General features: G+C 30.6%; 2 protein-coding genes across 6 annotated transcripts; both read left to right on the top strand.

Moving 5' to 3' along the window:
* Positions 1 to 451: 451 nt before the first annotated feature.
* On the top strand, positions 452 to 9,566 carry Sbf (SET domain binding factor). Of its 2 annotated transcripts, none has more exons than XM_076763522.1 (21): positions 452 to 1,113; positions 1,413 to 1,498; positions 1,555 to 1,842; positions 1,922 to 2,141; positions 2,224 to 2,465; positions 2,541 to 2,846; positions 2,927 to 3,104; positions 3,226 to 3,430; positions 3,521 to 5,122; positions 5,193 to 5,386; positions 5,510 to 5,905; positions 5,994 to 6,210; positions 6,295 to 6,496; positions 6,574 to 6,719; positions 6,796 to 7,641; positions 7,701 to 7,848; positions 7,920 to 8,065; positions 8,151 to 8,377; positions 8,451 to 8,657; positions 8,734 to 8,816; positions 8,901 to 9,566. In XM_076763522.1, exons 1-21 carry the CDS (start codon positions 1,014 to 1,016, stop codon positions 8,991 to 8,993), a joined length of 6,132 nt encoding a protein of 2,043 aa, XP_076619637.1. In that variant the 5' UTR covers positions 452 to 1,013; the 3' UTR covers positions 8,994 to 9,566. The 2 variants fall into 2 exon arrangements, with proteins under 2 accessions (XP_076619637.1, XP_076619636.1); XM_076763521.1 differs by having other exon boundaries at positions 5,507 to 5,905.
* Positions 9,567 to 11,661: 2,095 nt separating this feature from the next.
* On the top strand, positions 11,662 to 20,474 carry LOC143340967 (CDK5 and ABL1 enzyme substrate 2). Of its 4 annotated transcripts, none has more exons than XM_076763435.1 (10): positions 11,662 to 12,516; positions 13,685 to 14,062; positions 14,151 to 14,274; positions 14,349 to 14,476; positions 14,718 to 14,756; positions 15,382 to 15,467; positions 15,637 to 15,695; positions 15,773 to 15,879; positions 15,966 to 16,170; positions 16,297 to 20,474. In XM_076763435.1, exons 1-10 carry the CDS (start codon positions 12,095 to 12,097, stop codon positions 16,435 to 16,437), a joined length of 1,689 nt encoding a protein of 562 aa, XP_076619550.1. In that variant the 5' UTR covers positions 11,662 to 12,094; the 3' UTR covers positions 16,438 to 20,474. The 4 variants fall into 4 exon arrangements, with proteins under 4 accessions (XP_076619550.1, XP_076619548.1, XP_076619551.1 ...); XM_076763433.1 differs by having other exon boundaries at positions 15,589 to 15,695; XM_076763436.1 differs by lacking the exon at positions 14,718 to 14,756.
* Positions 20,475 to 21,372: the final 898 nt, after the last annotated feature.

The raw sequence follows: 21,372 nt of genomic DNA, 5'->3' as shown, positions 1-21,372 counted from the left end.
TTCAAGAATAAAATAAATTGTTTAGTTAATTTTCATAGAATGGACGCAAATAGTACTAGTCATATTGACAGAGAAACAGTAAAACCATGGAAGTCTGATTTTGCTATTGATAGAAAGAGTCCGCAGCATTCATATGTTATACACTTTGATTCACATAGGTCAATTTGATTTTAAAAATAGTGCAACGTGTAATGAAAATTAAATGTTGCTATTCATAGGAAGATACAAAGCGTCAGCATCGTTAAACACAGTGTTAAGTTGTGCCATAGTTGGAAAGCACCCAGTCGTTCTCTGTAAAATCACTAGATATATACATGTATCTAGTGATTTAGGTCACTGTATTACACAGTGTCATCTATATACGTTGTTGGAAATCACCCATCGATTTCACTATGAACGCGTTCTAAAGTTTGATCGAAGTAACATCTATAATAATATGTATGTTTTCAGATTTAGGATACTCTCAGTGACCCAAGCAGAAGACAAAAAAAGTAAAATTAAATGCGAATTATAGCGCGTTCGTCTCTTCGTTTGTATATCCGTGGCGCGTTTTGGTTCATATGCGGTTCAACGAACACTCAATGTGGCGCTTGAGTTTGGAAGGTTATGGATTAAAGCTTTGGGGTGTGGCATCATATTGTGGTTTATAAAATAAATAGAATATCGCGCGTCTGTGATGACGAGCAAACTTGTTTCCTAAGCGTGACGAGTGTGAAGAATCTTTTTCTAACGGTGCGTGTGGTGTCTTTGAAATTTCAACCACCTACTGATAATCTCTCTTCAAAGGAAACGCAATTTTTTAAATGCATTTATGACGATACTACGTTTTTGACGCTTTACTCCGGAATTTGTGTAGTGTTTAAATGAAAGAACAAGGGTTGCAAAATGTTTTTAATGTTCTGCGATTAATTTGCATATTAATGCGTGTTTATGTGAAACGTTGACACAAGGTAGTTGATCGTTGCTTGGTAGGATACGGTCCATGAAATCACGTGTATTAAAGTCTACGTGGGATGTTGGGCGCTATCACCCCCACGCAGTCCCACGAGTACACAGAAATGTTCCGGTTAGCCGACTACTTTGTTGTGGTCGGCTACGACCACGAAAAAGAGAGTGAGTAATGAAGATTCTTACACAGTTACATTTTAAGTACACATCAATGTTCTCAATACACATTATTAATAAACTTTTAAATTATGGCAGAAATTGATTATTGTTCGAATTTTGCAATTATCATATCAATAATTGTTGTTATTGTATTGCTAGTCATGTCTTTCTGTTTAGTATTCCTTTCTTAAAAAGTAATCAAGTATTAGAAAATTAAAATACTCTTATTATATAGGAATATTTCATCTGTGTATACTATTAAGATATTATATGTTACATAATTTTATTTATTATTTTTATTATAGGGGGGGGTATAAGTAATGGAATCATTTTACAAAGGTTTCCGGAGAAGGATTGGCCTGATACACCTTTCATTGAAGGAATAGAATGGGTAAGACCCTTTTTTGTTAAATTTATATTTCTTGTATGTAATTTTATGTTTTATAGTTTTGTCAGCCTCAAGGATGGGCTTTATCTACAGAGAGACAAGAACCGCGATTTTTTGTATCCATATTGACAGACATTGATGCAAATCGTCATTACTGTGCTTGTATGTGTTTCAATGAAACGGTATCAATCATGCCAAGTAAGCCTGTAGACGAAGAAGAAGATCCAGTAGATGGTGATAGTCGTTCTTTGGTTAGAACAATACCAACAATTGCACATCATAGCATCATGTATGCACCCAAATGTCTGGTGCTGGTTTCCAGACTTGATTACATCGAAACTTTTAGAGTATGTAAAATTTTGTCCACATAAAAAGTATTGTCATATTTCTATATAGAATAACAATATTTTTATACTGTTAATTTAGAATTGCCTCGGTATTATATACACTGTGTATGTAGAAAATTTTGGTATACCATTAGAAACTCTGGTAGGAAACATATTAGGTTGTATACAAGTACCACCTGCTGGTGGGCCTCAAGTACGATTTAGCATTGGTGCAGGTGATCGTCAAGCACTTCAACCTCCAATTAGTCCATCTCTTCCGATAACCCACAGTAGTGTAAATCTTTTATTTCAACAATTAGGTAAGAATGAAACAATTATCATTGCAAATATATTTTTTTTATTAGTTTTTCATTGATAAAAAATGTTATTTATATTTTACAGGTATTCGTAATGTTTTAGTATTATTCTGTGCTGTTATGACAGAACATAAAATACTTTTCCATTCTGCAAGTTATTCACGACTGACTGAAGGATGTCGTTCTCTTACTGCACTAATGTATCCATTTAGATACACGCATGTCTACATTCCTCTTCTACCAGCAGCTTTAGTTGAAATACTCAGCACACCTACTCCATTCATTATGGGTGTGCACAGTTCATTAAAACATGAAGTTGCAGAACTTGTAAGATGTATTTAATGTGCAATATTATCTCTTATATTATGATTATTTTTTTATAATCTTTACATCTTTTTATAGATGGATGTAATAGTTGCTGATTTAGATGGAGGTTCTATTATGGTTCCGGATGGAGTTTCACTCCCACTATTGCCAGAACCACTTCTTTCACAGACACAGGATGCATTATCTTTGGTACTGCAACCAGAATTATCCTGTGCAGATTATGCGTTTCCACCACTTGCAACAAGAGCTCCTCATTCCCCTATGTTAGATAAGGAATTAAGAGCAGTTTTTATGAGAAGTTTTGCTCAGTTATTGCAAGGCTATAGAAGCTGTCTGACATTGATAAGAATTCATCCAAAACCTGTTATAACATTTCATAAGGTTTGTACTCATTCCTTATTTTATATATTTAACGATATATAAAAACAAGAACTAATACAAATTTTACTTTTTATTTCTAGGCAGCTTTTTTAGGTGAACGAGGCTTAACTGATTGTGATTTTACAACTAGAGTTTTGGATTGCATGTTTTTTACTTCCTTCATTGTGGAAAGAGGACCACCATGGAGGCCTTGCGATGTATGGGATGAATTATATAGCAATTTGAGTGACCAATTGAAACAAGAAGCACAAGACCACAGTAAGTAATAGTATAATAATATACAATTAACAATATTGATGTATGTATAAAATACATATCGTTATGTATATAGGCTTTAACTAAATATATAATAGATTTTTTAAATATTTGGTATTATTAGGACTTATCTTAAAGCATATTCAAGAATTAGCACAACAATTATACACAAATGAAAATCCAAATCCTCAACCATACGTACAAAAAATTTTGAAACCACCCGAGGGAGCATTTGCTAGGATACATCAACCACTTTTACCGCGCATTAATCCAGAACAAGTTCAAGCAATTATAGATGAAGGTCTTGCTAAAAATAATGTCAAAGTTAGGTTCGTGTTATGGATAGATTTACATGAAGTTTTATACATGTATAGTACTAGTGTATGGAATTTCATATTAATTTCGAGTTTTGTATACAGATTATCATCATTAAGACCGTCACAACCTCGTATTGTACCTATGGGTCCACATATTTCATTTGTTCATGACACTAGACACTTGGTTAGCAATTCTGCACGTAGACTTGAAGTTCTACGTAACTGTATAAATTGTATATTTGAAAATAAAATATCGGATGCTCGTAAAACCTTCCCAGCCGTACTGAGAGCTTTGAAGAGTAAAGCTGCTCGTTTAGCACTTTGCATGGAATTATCACAGCACGTTGTTGGAAATAAAGCCATGTTAGAACATCAACAATTTGATCTTGTAGTTCGATTAATGAATTGTGCGTTACAAGATGATTCGTCCATGGATGAACACGGAGTTGCTGCTGCACTTCTTCCTCTTGCAACAGCATTTTGTAGAAAACTTTGCACAGGAGTGATTCAGTTCGCTTATACGTGTATCCAAGAACATCCTGTATGGCAGAATCAACAATTTTGGGAAGATGCTTTTTATTTGGATGTTCAAAAAGATATTAAACGATTATATCTTCCTGGAGAGAATTCTCCGCCTCGACTTATGAACGATGGAATTTTAAGTCCCATTAGCCCACGTGATGGCAAAGAATTTTCTTTTCGTGATCGATACTCAATTTATCAAATTCAAGAACCATCAGCTCTTGAAATAGCCGCTGAACAAATGCGAATTTGGCCAACAATTGATCCAGAAAAACAAAAAGAACTTACTGCAAGTGAAGAAAGTACTATGTATAGTCAAGCGATTCATTATGCAAATAGAATGGTTTATTTATTGGTTCCATTAGATATAGGAGCAAAGACTCATCGTCAAGATAATATATATGACGATGAAAGAGCAAGTAATAGTATTACAAATAGTGTAGCAAGTGATAGTGGTGATGCAGAGTCGGGATTTGAAGAAACTGATCCCGGAGAAACCGGTAGCGCTGTTATTCGAATGGTTTCACGATTTGTAGATCGTGTTTGTACGGAAGGAGGCGTAAGTACTGAACATGTGAGATGCCTACATCAAATGGTTCCTGGTGTTGTTCATATGCACATTGAAACTCTTGAAGCTGTACATAGAGAAAGCAAGAGATTACCTCCAATACAGAAACCTAAAATATTAACACCTAACATGTTACCTGGTGAAGAAATTATCATGGATGGTTTACGTGTTTATCTTTTACCAGATGGAAGAGAAGAAAGTCCTGCAGGATTGCCAAAGATACCACCACTCTTGCCAGCAGAAGGAGCAATATTCCTTACTAATTATAGAATTGTATTTAAAGGAATACCTTGTGATCCATTTGCTTGCGAACAATTAGTAGTTCGAGCATTTCCTGTAACATCTTTGACTAAAGAAAAACGAGTTGCTGTACAGCATTTAGCACACTTAGATCAGTGTCTACAAGAAGGCCTTCAGTTACGTTCTTGTACCTTCCAATTAATAAAATTAGCTTTTGATGAAGAAGTTACACCCGAAAATATTGAAACTTTACGAAAATTAGTTCACAAAGCACGATATCCACCACATATCTTCCATCATTTCGCTTTTAATGGTCAAGTATTAGTCACTCAAACTGCACATCACAAAGGAAAAGAAAAAAATGCTACTCTTAAGTAAGCCTCTTTTTATTTAAACATGCTTCTGATTATTAGTTGCTGCAATAAAACTACTACCCTTTTTCAGAGGATTTGCTAAAAAGACGCTTTTAAAAACTGCTCGTAAGGCCGGGTTTAAACCGAAACAGTCGTCTAAAAGACAAAAATATGTCTTGCCAAATATGAATATTATTACTAACAATAAATACATGATATCACCTGGTCGAATGAGTTTGCCAGTAACAGATAATAATGATTTAAGCCACGACGATGATCTTAGTGGTAAGTTAAAAATGAACATTATATTAGAAAGTACGCATATTCTTAATGTTTAACACTTTATATGTATTGGAAAGATAATTTTTATATTCCAAAATCTATTTGCGCATATTATTGTTGCAGTAGATGATTTTGAAATTCCTGGTATTGTAACTCAACCACCAACTGATGCAAAAACTTTGGAACGACTATCCGAACGTAGTTATGTCAGAGATTGGTACCGCTTGGGATTATATTCCAATGGTCCACACAGCAATCGTAGGAATGAACTATTTCGACTATCTTCAGTAAATTGTGCATATATGATTTGTAGGAGTTATCCTGCACTTCTCATAGTTCCCTCGTCGGTGTCTGATGAAAGTATCCGAAGATTTTGTCGACTTTATAGGCATAACAGACTACCCGTAGTTACTTGGAGGCATCCAAGAACAAAAGCACTTCTCATTAGAGGAGCAGGTTATCATGGGAAAGGTGTGATGGGAATGTTAAAAGCTCATCCAACATCTGCTGGTAATTTAAAAGGTATAAATTATAATACTGTTGTGTAATTTTATATCTTTTTATGTAATACTTGGCTACGATTTTTTTTTATTATTATTATTCTTAATAGCAACATCTTCAGAAACAACATCATCTCTAGAACAGGAAAAATATATTATGGCTCTTGTATCTGCGACTCCATTATCTGCATTGAGACAAGGTTCTGCATGGGGAATGTCTGACAGCTCTCTCAGTATTGATTCTTTATTACTAGCTACTGAAGATCGTAATGCTACGCCTGAGCAATCGCGACGAAATCCATTTAACAAAGCGATTGGAACATTAAGGTATATATTCTTTTTGTATTTTGTATTTAAAATACTATACAATATATGAAAGAAAGAAATTAGTGTATTATACATTTCTTATAGTTCATCGGGTGGCAAGGGTCCTAAAAATTTTGGACGTTGGGGTTCATTGAAAGATAAAAGACAAAATTCTCAAGCCTCTTTAACTTCTGTTCACCAACGTGGAACTGTGAGACATTCTGCAGATTCAGATAGTGGCACAGAATGTGTTCATACTTTCCAACGTGCTGCATTATACATTCTTGGTGAAAAAGCGCACATGAAAGTAAGTTTATTTGCTTTGAAATTATTTTACATGTATACAACATAATTTAATTGTAATTTATCTGTTATACATCCAAGGGCGTTAAAGCAGAATCGGCACCAAAAACAGACTTCATTCCAGTGGAATACTATGATGTAAGACATACTAAAGCTGCATTTAAAAAACTTATGCGAGCCTGTATTCCTAGTTCTCCAAACATAGAGCCAGATCAAAGTTTTTACAAGTATGTACAACTTATTCAAAGAAATGTAATTATATTAGATATGAAACTTGTTAACAAATAATATTCATAATTTTAGATTAATTGAAAGTTCAGAATGGTTACAGCAACTTCAAAATTTAATGCAATTATCTGGAGCCGTTATAGATTTAATGGATGTGCAAGGTTCATCAGTAGCTGTTTGTTTAGAAGAGGGTTGGGACACTACTGCAACAGTTTGTTCTGTTGCACAAGTATGTCTTGATCCACACTATAGAACCATTGATGGTTTCCGAACCTTAATTGAGAAAGAATGGCTCGGATTTGGCCATAGGTTTGGACATAGAAGCAATCTTGCCGCGAATTCTCAAACTACAAACTTTACTCCTACTTTCCTGCAATTTCTCGACATAGTGCATCAAATTCAAAACCAATTTCCATTAGCGTTTGAATTTAATGAATATTACTTAAAATTCTTGGCATACCATTCAGTTTCTTGTCGATTTCGTACATTTTTGTTAGATTGTGAATTCGATAGAATGGAGTGTGGTATTACTGCCGTTGAAGACAAAAGAGGATCATTGACAAGTCATCACAAAGGTGTAGATACAGGTAGTGATGATGAAACAATTTATCCCGGAGGTAGATTAGCTGGGACAAATACAGGATGTAACCTCGGTCAGAGTATTTTTGATTATATTGAAAAACAACATGCAAGGTGCCCCTTGTTTTATAATTTCATGTATACTCCTAATACGGAATATACGGTGTTAAGACCTGTTTCACACTTGCCGAGTCTTGATATTTGGCAGTATTATTTAGAAGAAGAATTGGCTCATGGGCCTGCATATGATTTAGAAATATTGCAACAGGATTCACAACAAGAAGAAGAAGCAGAAGCTGCCGATGCTGTGGTTAAAAGTAACCGTAAAGTGGTTACACAAGGGTAAGATTAAATTTATTTACCTTATTTTGTCATCTTATAAACATCACCATGTATTTTAGGTATGACGGTGTAAGCACAATGATTCCTGATCAATTTTCTCACCTTTTAGAAGAAATTCATAAACTAGAAACCGAATTGGGTCATTTACCACAAAAATGGAAAGTTCTTTGGGACAAGCTTGAACTGCCAAATACAGATTCACTTGCTGTTAGTAATGAATATGAAATGGTTAAAGTAATAATTTATATTTGAAGTAAAACATTATTTATTTTTTATAGAGACATGCATCATTTAGTACCGCATTGGTCAGATATCATGGCCGATTGATTCACAAACGCTCTACATTAGAATTACTTTTAAGAGGTAAACTCGCTGGTGGAAATGCATCTGGGAATGATGGGTCTGTTTACGCACATCCTCACAGGTAATTCACACAGTACGAAATCACACGTTTCGTTGATAAGGGCAATAAAATCCATATTGCGTATTCAGAAATTAAATTCTTGTAGATTTGAGAGATTAGATTCAGCCACACCAACTCACTGTGATGCTTGTTCTGGTGTATTATGGGGTCCTGTAAAAGCTGGTTTGCGATGTGTTGATTGTGGTCATGTGTGCCACGATAAGTGCGCTGATGCAGTGCCAAAAAATTGCACAAAATACAAAGCGATGTCTGACAATTTACAAACACACACACTCACACGAAGCGGTGGTGATAATGGAAGCGTAAACTCAAGTATAAATGTTACATTACTTTATCATTCAATATCAGTTTTCTTAAACTACAATTATTTATATTATATTTACAGGTGTTGCTACAATACAAACATCTTCACAACAATATTACGAGCAATTCTCTAGTAATGTTGCAGAAAATAGAACACATGAAGGTTATCTCTATAAGCGAGGTGCTTTGCTAAAAGGTTGGAAACAGAGGTGGTTCGTATTAGATTCTATAAAGCATCAGTTGAGGTATTATGATGCAATGGAGGATTCTCATTGTAAAGGATACATAGGCACGTAAAACATATGAAGGACAGATAGTGTAATGTAGATCTATAAACATAAAATTTATTTTATTTAAATTTACAGATCTAGCTGAAGTAGTGTCTGTAACTCCAGCTACACCAATGCCAGGTCCACCAAAGAAAACAGACGATAAATCATTCTTTGATGTAATTATAAAATGATTGATGTATTGTTTACTATTTTATTTTTGAAAAGCATAATTCATATTACATAGATATTTACATTTGCAGCTTCGTACAAACAGACGTACATATAATTTTTGTGCTGGCGATGCAGCAATTGCGCAAGAGTGGATCGAAAAAGTTCAAGCGTGCTTACAATAGCTTGATTATACCTCTAATTTAAAATGTGCAAGTGACTGATATATTAAAACAGATTTTAATTTTGTTACATACTATTGTATAGTCTAATAGTGCGTATTATAGACTGCAATAATTTTGCTTTAAATATGTTAAAACCGACGGTTGTTGGACTGAGAACAGTATCATAAATTGAATGTGATGTACTCATATCCTTGACATAGCATTATTACATAAATGTATATTGTAATTATATAATTATGTTAAATCTCAATTATTTCAGCTGGAAGATGAAAGATTGCTACATACTCAACTAAACGTTAAATTTTTTTTATTTTGTTTATTATGTTTTTTAATACGAATACAAATCGAGCGTTAAATGTTTTAAAATATTGAATGGACTACCTATTCTACGAGTTATTGTCGTCTTAGTATAATTACAGTTGTAATCGGATAAGTCGCAATCGCGCTTGTTGCAAACATAAAGCGTAAACAAAAACAAAAAGGCATGTTTTTTTGTCAAATTTTCATGTAATATTTGTTCGGTAATTCTGCTACGCTTATCAGTAAAACTGAAATTAAACGAAATTTTGTGTATATTGTTAATTATTAGTTAACTACTTTTATATATGTAGCATTTAATACTTTTTTGAAGTATGTTATTTATTTCTTAAATTTGTTACGTACGTATATTATGTATAGATTTATTGATGAACAAAATTTTTTAATTTTAAATTAATTATGAATGCGTAACAATTGTTTTAGACAAATGTGATACCATAATTTATTTGATATTTTAATATCATTACAAAAACTAAGTGATACTCAAAAATAAAATATGAAGTTTTTTAATAATGATCATCAACACATTCAACGAGATCATGACGTACCGTTGAGGCACTAGATGATATTTCGTAATCAACAGTGGGTTATTGTTTTTTATTTTTATTTACCTGTGTGTCGATCGAACTTTTTTACGATTTCTCTTAAATAAAAATGTGATGTTCTATTTTACAGTATCAAAATAGTTCGTACAATAATTTAAAAAAATATATTAATGAAAAAAATTGCTGGAATTGCTAATGAATGGTACCTGTTCAAGGGGTCATTTTACCTTGTAGTTAAGAAAAAAAGGATATTAAAAAGCAATTAATTGAAGACTTTGTACATATACATATTGTATATTTAACTATATAGCAACATTCGACTAGATTAAGAACATCTTTGGTTTTTGTGTTATTTTATTAACCAATTCTAAGTACCCGCTTTGCGACTTGTTAATTTGTTGATTATATATCATTAGGTTAGACAGAAAGAAGAAATAAGAAAAGTAATTTTTTTTCTTTGTCTTACTTCCGGTTTAGATCAAAATGTTGAGAGCCAATGGAAAACTTGAACGCGGTATTCGATCCTTTCCTAGATGAACCATGAACTCCAGACTCCAGACTCCAGACCCCAGTTCTCAAAGATGGTAGCTCATGGTAACTTCTCATCGTTACAGAGAATAGATTTCAGTCTTTTAAACATAAGAGTAATTTGCTTATGTTTTTAAATACATGTTATGCTATATCATTACTTGTCTATACAAACATAATCATTTTTCATGATTTCTATTAATTCATAATTTTTTTAGAAATATTTTAAAATATAATACATATATGTAACTTGTTTTTTAAATACTTCTGTTACAGAAGTTACATCAACTATTTTGTATTACAATTATTATTAAAAATATTCAAAAATAAAGCATAACAAATACATCCTTTGCATATACTATATATTACCAGAGTTATTAAATCACACGATATTATCTTTCCTAATATACGGAATTGAATAGGAGATAATATTTTCTGTGTAGTTAATTTTGGAATACAAATACTAACTTTGAAAAATAATTATACGTGTGTAAAAAATTACTAGAAAATTTGTAGAATTTATTATAAGAATTTTGTATAAAGAAAATATAATCAATTTAGCAAAGAAAAACCTGAAACTTCTGGAAAATACTACATATTTTGTGCTTTTAACATACGTAAGAATACGCGCAGTCGCAGAAGAAGACAGGGTTATCACTCAGCAGCAGTGTTACTAAAGAGCAGACCGTTGCCCAGAAGAAACAGCCCCTCTACTTACGTGCCAATGCACAGCCATGTGTATGTGAACTCCAGTGCTTCGGACAGCTTCGGGAATTCGAGAAAGAAGGCGAATGTGAGCCTTTCTTTCTCTCTCTTTCGAAACAGCTGAAATCCGATTTGCGTCAACCTGCATACGATTTCAAATTTCGACTAGTATTACCAGATGACAGTCCGGTGCACCGTGCAGTGCTGTAAGGAAACTGTCCCTCCACTTACGTACGACCTGGTAAAAAAAACCAGTGGTCAATGAACTACTGAAATCGGCAAAGTTAGCAAATGTAAAAAGACTTTCTTCCCTTAGATGATATACAGAATCGTCATTATTAATAATTTTATTTGACATTTAAAGAAACTATTTTAAATTTACTCCCATTAATTATGTAACACCGATTACCAGGTCTCACCACGAGGAGGTTGCTGCAAGTGGAGACTCGAAAGGAAATAGTGGAATCTAAATTCACTGGTCCAAACTCGAAATCATATGCTGGTTGACGCAAAGTGAATTTCAGTTGTTTAGCGAGCGAGAAGGAAAGGTTCACATATGCCTTCTTTCTCGAATCCCCGAAACTATGCGAAACGCCGGAGCTCACGTACACGTAGCTGTGCATTGGTGTTCGTAAGTGGAGGGGCAGTTTCCTCTGGGCACCGATTTGCTGTTTGGTAACACTGTCACTCAACCACTAAGAGGAGAATGGGTCTCAGTGTTGCGTAGTAGGAAGAAAGGTTGTTTCATTGGAGGCAGGGTTTGTTTTTTAATCTTATGAAAGGAAACGGTACGATGACAAATGACATCGGTTCACGTTGGTACGTGCACTATGCGGGCACGTCTGTGGAAAATGTCAGGACTAAGTGTACGAGCTGTGATAATGAGTTGTGATCCTAGTAGTTGCCCTCGTTTGATAAAAGAGTCCTTGTTGGGCACTTGTCCTTTTCCTGGTCGTTTACGTTGGTATTCGATAACACTGGTCACACGACACGGTCAATCGTGGAATGGCAGCAGCCTTAAAAAAGAATCATTCACGCAGAAGGTTGGCCGCCCTAACGTTTCTTTCGAACATCTCTCTTGATGGCAGCCACCGCGATACCAAGTTAGCTGTTCTCTCGCGAAACGGTGCTGCTCATGCTCGTACCCTCAGCGACAGTCAAACTCATCAGGCTGATGTTCGTCAAACTGATCTGGACGTTTCCAGTGAGGAAGTTCTTGATGACTGCACCGAAGAGCATTTAATACATCCATCTGCGAAGCAGACATCTTCTCCACAATTGGTGCCAAAGAGTGCAGAACATAATTCATTTAGTTCAAATTCTGATGGGTTGTTGACTCCTGCAAAGGCAGCAGTGGCTGCTTTTCTCGAACAAGAAAGAAATTATCCACAACTCTCTACTGGATTTCATAGTTCATTCAGAGAACGGTAAACAGACGTTTGAAATCCTTTAAATATCAGAGTGATACATGTTCTGCTTTGCAAAGTTGTTATTATAGACTTGAAGCTATAATTTCATTATTTATCTGTTTAAAGAAATTGCATCATCAATTGTTTACATAGAAAAGATTTATTTTAATTGCTCTGTTGTCTTTGACAAATTGGAAAGTGGAACAAGTATAATTTATAATTACTCATAAACATAATATGAATTTTATAATGTACTTGCACTTTAAAAATTACATTGTTAATTCTATTACTCATTTTTGCCATTGAGTTGAATAAACTATTTTATCTGAACAAAATATTTAATTGGTATGGTATCTTATCCATAGTCCCAGTAAAAAGTAATTGTAAGTTTTAAACATTGTTTATGTATATTTAGATAATAATATTAATAAAAGTTCATTTATTATAATATTAGTATTGATGAACTGACACTCAATACTTGTTTAAACAAATTAATGATGTATTAAAACTATATAGTAATAACATATTTTAACAACTTTTGATTCAGTACAAAATTATGATCACATTTACATTCATATGCTAAAGTAATACAATAATTTAAATGAGATGCAAATAATTTATTTAACAAATGCATTGTAAAATAAAAAATCATCGCTTATATAATATTCTTATAATTATTTGTATGTACATTTTATAAAATATTGAAAATGTTAAATATAAGTATACATCTCATTATACTAATTCAATTAGAGAGAAGTAGTAATGGTATTGTATAATGCATTAAGTATATTATGTATTGGATGAGGCAACTTTGATATTATAGCACATCATAATAGTAAACAACAAATATTCCCAATGATTATTACTTCTAATAACAGATTGTAAATATTAAAGAATATAATTTGTAATAATTATTAATTTTATTCTTGAAAGATATATTTTTTATTTTATTTTGATTAATCTTTTTAATCTTGTATTTTATTGTTTAACACAGTAAGCATTTATATGACATTATGTTGATATGAACATATGGAATAAAAATTAATTTTCTATAAATGTTATAGATAAATATATATAATTAATCAAATAAGTGTCATATATGTAATATTCTTAGTTACAAATGAATTATAAAATTAGTTTATATATACATATGTGTGTTTGTGTGTGTATGTGTTTTGTTTTTTAGTACTGGCACTACTGGCAGTGAATATTCTTTACCTGAAAGACGAGTGGGCTCTTTACAATATAAAAAGCGTATAACTCATCAAACGTCTACGCTTTCAGAGGATATAAAACATCAGTATAACAGTTCCAATGAAAGCATTGGTTCATTACGTTCTAAACCACAATCCATTAAATCAAAAACAAAGACATCAAACAATGTGCAATCTGGTTGTACAAACAGTGGCATAATATCTGAAGTTACAAGAGAGTTGCGTTTAATGCAATATCCTGTAAATGGCCACAAATTTGGAGACGATAGACTAGTTTTGGTTTCCAACAAGCATGTGCCATTCCTAGTATTTTCTGCTCTTCCATATAATAAAGGACAAAGGTCTAGTTGGTAAGATGAAACATACTTTATGCATTGTATTATGAAACTTTTTCGAATATGTTTATGAATGACTCTTGTTGGCTTTTTCCATTTACAGGTCTGAATTACGTAAGGATACCGGGCGGCGAAAAAACATTGCTTCACAGCGACCACTGTCTGCAATAAATGATAATATTGATCCTTTTGGTTTGCTGGGTATTGAGCGTGCTAAGGACGGCCAGGTAAGTTACTTAAAAAAATGTGATCTAAATTTATGCTTTTCAGATTCATAAATAATCTTAGGGATTTTTTTTAGGAAATATCTTACGGGCAATTGCTTGTTCCATCTAGGCAATTTCAGAAGGACAAAAAATTACATTTTAGCGATAACGAGGCAATAGAACTTACACATGTTATACCTAACAAGCATCCTATGGTTTCAAGGTATTCATTATGAAAATTAATATTTCGCTTTTATTGTTGAATATTTCAATTCAGTCTGTAACTTACAAGAGTGTTGTAAAACTAATTTATTATTTAAAATTCTCATATGTTTCAGTATTATACATTTTTACTTTTAACATCTTCATTCATGTTTCATGTATTTCATTAAAGTATCTTCGCAGAAACTACATTTCACCATTTGTTTGTTTTATAACAAGATATTTCAACCATGTTTTTGCAGGACAAAAACTATTACATGGAATGTGGATCACTCTAAATGGTAAAAACTGTAACAGTATTGTATTACAAATAAAATTCAAATAGATATGTATAGTTCAAATATAAATTATATTACAATTAAATTTGTGATAGTAAATTTATAATAATATAGTTAGGTATAAATGCTTTTTCTATATACATTATAAAGTGGGTGTAGTATAAAGTATGTGTATAAAGTTTTTATTTTTATAGATTTAGTATAAATAATTATGTTTACTTAAAAAATAAATTTTTGTATGAGTAATTAGTAATCATTTTTGTTATAATTGTTTTTAGTACAATTTTCTAGTGGGCCTTCATTACTTATCTAAAAATAATATTACTCTTGGAGGGAGCATATAATTTTTGTATAAATATAAACTATTTATTTTTGCAATAATATATAAATAAAGTATTCAAATATTATCGCTCGCATAACATGCATTGTCACTTACATTTTCATTTGTACACATTCATGTATATTTACTCATAACTTATGTAACAAAATAGTTTACTAATCACTATTAGGTATTTAGTTATTAATGTTAAAAGAGATTAAAAATTATAAGTTGTAAATATGTTTATTGCATGCAATTTTTCATTAATGATGCTATTTACTTTGACTCAGTGCACAGAATTTGTTGCAGGTGTTTGTCTTATGATACAGCTACGCATCGTGCTCAACATGTAACGCCTGAATCTCCACCGTTATCTTTTAGTGCTGATTCAAAAGGTATATTTATGTATTATACGAATCATTTGTATTTAATTTAAGTCAACTAAAAAAAATAAATTGGAGACATAATGATAATGTTAGTAAATGAGATGTAAATATACTGTTTTTTATGCTATAGTTTATGATTGGGATGAACAATCACTGCAATATAATCCCAATTTACTGGATGATCCAGAACTCATAGCTGGAAAGCATAGAACATTACTCACTTTTACATCATATATGGTACATATTTTTATACATTTGTGATATTATAGTAATAATGGTGTACTTGATAATCAAACACTTTATATTTTTTATAGGCATCAGTTATTGATTATGTACGGCCATCTGATTTGAAAAAGGAACTGAATGATAAATTTAAAGAAAAGTTCCCGCATATCCAACTCACTTTGAGTAAATTAAGAAGGTTAGTATTAAAACACAATAAATTTTATGAGTGTGCAATTGTTCCTACTGTGAAATTGAATGATATAGCAACAATATTATATTTAGTTTAAAACGAGAGATGCGAAAAATAGCAAAAACGGAATATGGTATTGATCTCCTAACTGTAGCAATGGCTTATGTATATTTTGAAAAACTCATTCTTCGTAATGTTGTCACGAAACAAACACGAAAACTATGCGCTGGTGCATGTTTACTACTTGCAGCGAAACTAAATGATGTTAAGGGTGATGTTCTTAAATCATTAATAGAGGTATTTATTATATACATATATATAAACATAAATAAAAATTATATAACAATTTATATTGCTTTATTATGCATATAAATTTCATATATGGAATGGTTTTTGATTAAATACTTTTTAAACAATTTCCAGAGAATTGAAAATATATTTCGTTTAAATCGCAAGGATTTGATTACATCTGAATTTGCTGTTTTGGTGGCCTTAGAGTTTGGTTTACATCTTCCGACATGGGAAATATTTCCGCATTATCAAAGATTGATATACGAGTCTTGATCTTCTTTTATATCATTTCTTTTACGTAGATCGAGAACATTTTCAACATAAAATCGAAATTTTTTAAACAATTACGAAAAGTACAATGTGCAGAAATTTTGTATACAAAAGCATATAAAAATATAAAGAACAAAATAAGAATTTAAAAATAAATAAGGAATAATATATCAATAACGGTTAATGATATTTTGATAAATAAGAGTTATATGGATAAATTCGAATACTTTTTCTTACATAATTATTCAGAAGTAATCGGCTTTGTTATTATTAATCATTGTAATTGATGAATACTTGAATCATTCATATTTAATTTGGTTTTCTATACAATTTATAATTGATACATACACGCATGATCAGGCATCTTCATAATAAATAGTAGTGTTAGGAGAATGATGAGTTGACGATATTTGAGCATAAGAGGCTGTAATAATTATAACCTGCAGTATGTACTTTTCGCGTTTGAAAAAGTTGAATATGTTTAAATGTGTTCTCTTTTAAGTACTTACTAAATTGTTTATTTTTTTCTCTTTTTTTTAATAGTATGGGATTATTATGAATAGTACTTAATATAATTAATAATTTTTTTTTAGAAGTATAGTAACTTATACAAAAATATGGCGTTAATTACTTATATAAAGTGAATTAGGTAGTTTCAAAAAGTTAAATAGAAAATATGATGAATACAGATGTTATAGTCAGCATGGGTTCTCCAAATTTTAAGAAAATGAATGTATATATTTTATGATATTATTGATCTACTTACAAATTCTTTGATATCTGATGTCAATTCCTTTTATTTTAAGATATTTTGATTTTTAAAGACTATATTTAGTATATAATATACATTTAATGGTGATAGAATCATTATTTATTGAAGAACGGTACATAGCTTTCATTGCATAGGTATCAGGCAGCTGATTAAACAGATATTGAGAAAAAGATTAAATAAATTATTTTCAAACGTTATTCATGTTGGAAACGTTGAAATTCTATAGTATATAATAATTTATAAAATTAAGTTACATTATAATTATTATTATTTTATTCTTATAATTGTTTACATAAATAAATTTATAAATTGTTTAAATGGAAAATTTCATATTATATTTTAGCTATTTTTTAAATTTCATTTCTGTAGTTAAGAATAGGAAAAACGGAAGAAACGGTAATGTAATACTTGTACATTTATTCGAAATTTTTTGAAACTAAGGTTATATGAATATTATAGGTAAAACAATTTTTTCTATTAAATGAAAGTACATTTATTTTTTTGTCCTGTTTTCCTTGCAACCAGTCAGTGTAAAAGTGTACTTCGTTCTTATTTGTCGATTTTTTCTAAATGTTGGAATTAAACACTGGCACAGGAAATAATTTATGTGTTAATCTGTTCAGTATAAAACAATAACAGTGAATCGTTGCCTGATACGTATATCTGAAGTTTGACGGTGATCCTTATCTGTATAGACAGTAAAAACAGCAGGTAAAGTGTAAAAGTTGTCACTTTTCTGAACTATTTACATTGTACAATTTTTCTTACAGCACTTGAAATATATGATTGTATCTATGTAGTGTTAAATGGACTGACGTATTAAGAAATATATACATTAATGAATGAAATAACATACGATATTGAAACAAAAATACGATAATTAAAAATGATTGTGACATTATTTCTTACTGAAACAGATTGGTATGATTCTAGTGTAAAATATTTAAAAGTTGTATAATATATCTTAATATTATTAAGTATTGTTGGAAACCCAAAGTAAAACACCAGCGTGGTGCTATAGTGTACATTTTTATTTCTTGACATTTACCATAATCGTATTTACTTGATAGATAATATAAAAGAATTTGCAAAAGAATGTTTTAAGTTGTTGAATAGTTATTTTTATATTGTTTTTTTTCTCCCAGTTTTCGTTTATGTTACTTGACTACATAAGAAAGAAATTTAAGTTTTCGATATATTAAATATTGTTCACCAAAAAGAATTTTATTATAGTAATATCCGTAAAATTTTACTTGGAATTTTAAGTTCTAAAATGTTTATTATTTTTAATTGTCATAGAAAAGTACTTACGTGTTTTGTAAAGTACATGTACAGAAATAGATAGCAGTGTTTATAATGTTTGTATGTTATGTTTTTCTTCGAAGTTCTATATTAATATGTTATATCTTCAAATTAATTCTACTAGAGATACATATTTGTTTCATTACTGTGTATATACATGATAATAAGAGTAGTAATGTGAAATTAAAAGTATCAAAATTTCTACTTTAATATTTTAGAAGTCTTATAAATTGAAATATTTATATTAAGTTACATTAATGTCATTTTTGTTGTTATATACTTATTGTGATATAAAAAAATAACGGCGAAGAAAAATATCTTAAAATTTATTTTTTTCTTCTATATTTGAAATATCTAAGAACTTTATCATAAGAGATTTTAATTGTAAAATTAAACATTTCAAATCTTGCTTTGTATACCACAAGAAATTATAGATTTTTGCATACATTATTTATGAATTAAACTAATAGAGAATATACTTCGCCTAAATTGTCAGTATATCTATCTCTCTTCTTTTTTTTTAACTGGATGAAATGAGTTAACTTTTTACATTACTTTATGTAAATATCTTATTAATGTTTTCTGCTCAAGTAAGTTTATTTATCTAAAATGGGTTTATTTTTACTGCACTATTATTGAATTATTACGTTACGTTGTATATTTAACAAAAATGCTGTATATGATTGTGTTCTTGTTACAGTACTGCGACTAAGTTTGAGTTATTGTTACGCGATAAATGCTATATTCTTAACATTACACTAGCGATTTGCGTTTGTGATTCAGGTTTTTTTTTATTATTTTCTATAGATTTTCCTAAATCAATTTTCCGTATAACATTCAGTTATATAGTAAGGTATTATTGGCAAGGACATAGATCTGCAATTTTGTCAATCAATCTGTAAATTTGAGAAATCCATAATATTATTCATAACTAATGTCACTGATCTTATTCATCTTTCATATTAAACATAAATCTATTTTCTTGCTTTTAATACAATAAGATAGTAAATGTGATTTATATTGCGAACCAATATGTCTTGTAATTTTAGTAATTAGAATGTGTGTGTATATAAATACACCATGTATGTACAAGTATTTTACAGTCATGGTAGACTAACTCTACATTTTTTAAATATTATATTATACATTATAGTTTTCTGAGACTTGTTAGTAGTTTCCAACTGGAACTTCCAATTTGGTGCCATAATAAATTCAGTATATATAGTTCATATTTCTTTTTTTGAGATAATGATACAGTTATAATTTTGTTTATACTTATTTTTGGTTTTAAGTTTTGTTTAAAGTATATTCCTATCTTGCTTTAAAGAACTATAGTTGATGTAGAGAATGTAATTGGTGTTGTATACATATATTTCTTAGCATTAGAAATAAGTATTTAACGTTATCGAAAGCGTTTTTCGCATATGAAAAGATTTCAAAATATTAGTATCGTGTTTGGTTTAACAATAAAGCTGTGTATGATAAAATAGGGTGTCCAGGGTAATCCGACGTAGAATCGTGAAAGGTTGAATGGCTGATTTCACTACCCAATACTTTGAGTTTGTTTTTTCATAAATTATTTAAGATAGATGTAGTTTGATATAATTGCGAACCGTGAACTTATACACATCAAATGTGTACTTATGTGTATGTACCTATATACGCTATATGTCTACATGTGTATATGTATACGTATATCCAAATTTTCTTTTTATACGGTAGATACGTTGCAAAGAACACCGTGAAAAAAAAACTGTGTAAAATAGATATATTGTCTATGATAAAAGAGGGTTGTTTCACACATTGGATAAAAAGTAAAAAGAAATGTCGTATTTATTAATGGAATGGTTTTAATGAATCATGCTAAAATAGATTATATGAAAAGTAAAATGTATGAGTTGTTAACGTATGTATGCGTTTAACTGTGTTAAATAATATAAAATTCACATTTTTAATCAGTCCTAAATTGACTGTGTAGTCGATGTAACACACACTGACTTTCAAAGAAACATGGAAACTAGTAATTTGGTAAAACTATCAATAAAAATCGGTTTATTGATACATTACCAACATTTTTTAAGGTATTGAAAATATGAAAATAAATATTGTAGAATAAAACTATTCTGAACATGAAAATATCGACGGAAAAAATATTTACGCGTTCATTTGCCTATTGCTTAAGATTTAATTATTGTCATTATCAATGTTCTAATCAATGTTCTAAGTAAAAGTATTTAATATATGCATAAATAAACGATTGTTGATGATCATAGTAAGGCAAAAGATTCACGTAGAATTAGCTTTCTTTCTGAATCGTATTAAATCGAAACCGTGTAAAAAGAGAATTGAGTGTATATATCTGTACAGACAGCTTTAAGACTGAAAACTTAAGTATACCGGTTTTCAGTTTTCTCCTTCGATTATACTTATTGATGTTAACACTTAACATTAGCTGATACAATTAGAAGTCAGAATGGAAATAGAAAAAGAGGACGTACTTTGATACGATATATTTATAGCAAAGATTTGATAGAAGACGAATTAAGATTCGACGAACGGGTCGATGATTAAAATATCTGCTCATGAAAGATTTATAAGTAGCTACGTAAAGTAGACTTCAACGTTATGTGATACCATTTTTATTCGTATAACACTATAAGCTATTCATACTAAACATTTAAACTGTGTGGTATAGTGACTATTTTCGACGTGCTTTGTAAGATTACGAAACTCTGTTATGATTTACAGAAATCGACGAATCTTAATCGTCCGCAATTAAAAATGGTTCTTGTGTTAATTTTATATTGTGATTATCCTTGTTTTTCGTGAACTCGTTTAATGGTTACTTGGTGTAAATCGTTAAA

This window comes from Colletes latitarsis, chromosome 4 (assembly GCF_051014445.1).
Source record: "Colletes latitarsis isolate SP2378_abdomen chromosome 4, iyColLati1, whole genome shotgun sequence".
Taxonomy (NCBI): Eukaryota; Metazoa; Arthropoda; class Insecta; order Hymenoptera; family Colletidae; genus Colletes; species Colletes latitarsis.
Note: the sequence above shows the minus strand (reverse complement) of the source record. Positions and strands in the feature narration are given on the sequence as shown.

Coding starts and splice junctions, on each gene's coding strand:
- Sbf (XM_076763521.1), top strand. CDS start 1,014: ATGTTGGGCGCTATCACCCCCACGCAGTCCCACGAGTACACAGAAATG. Junction 1,499..1,554: donor TCATTGAAGGAATAGAATGG/GTAAGACCCTTT, acceptor TATGTTTTATAG/TTTTGTCAGCCTCAAGGATG. Junction 3,431..3,520: donor AAAAATAATGTCAAAGTTAG/GTTCGTGTTATG, acceptor TTTTGTATACAG/ATTATCATCATTAAGACCGT.
- LOC143340967 (XM_076763433.1), top strand. CDS start 12,095: ATGGCAGCAGCCTTAAAAAAGAATCATTCACGCAGAAGGTTGGCCGCC. Junction 14,275..14,348: donor AGCGTGCTAAGGACGGCCAG/GTAAGTTACTTA, acceptor GATTTTTTTTAG/GAAATATCTTACGGGCAATT. Junction 15,468..15,588: donor TTTTAGTGCTGATTCAAAAG/GTATATTTATGT, acceptor TTTATGCTATAG/TTTATGATTGGGATGAACAA.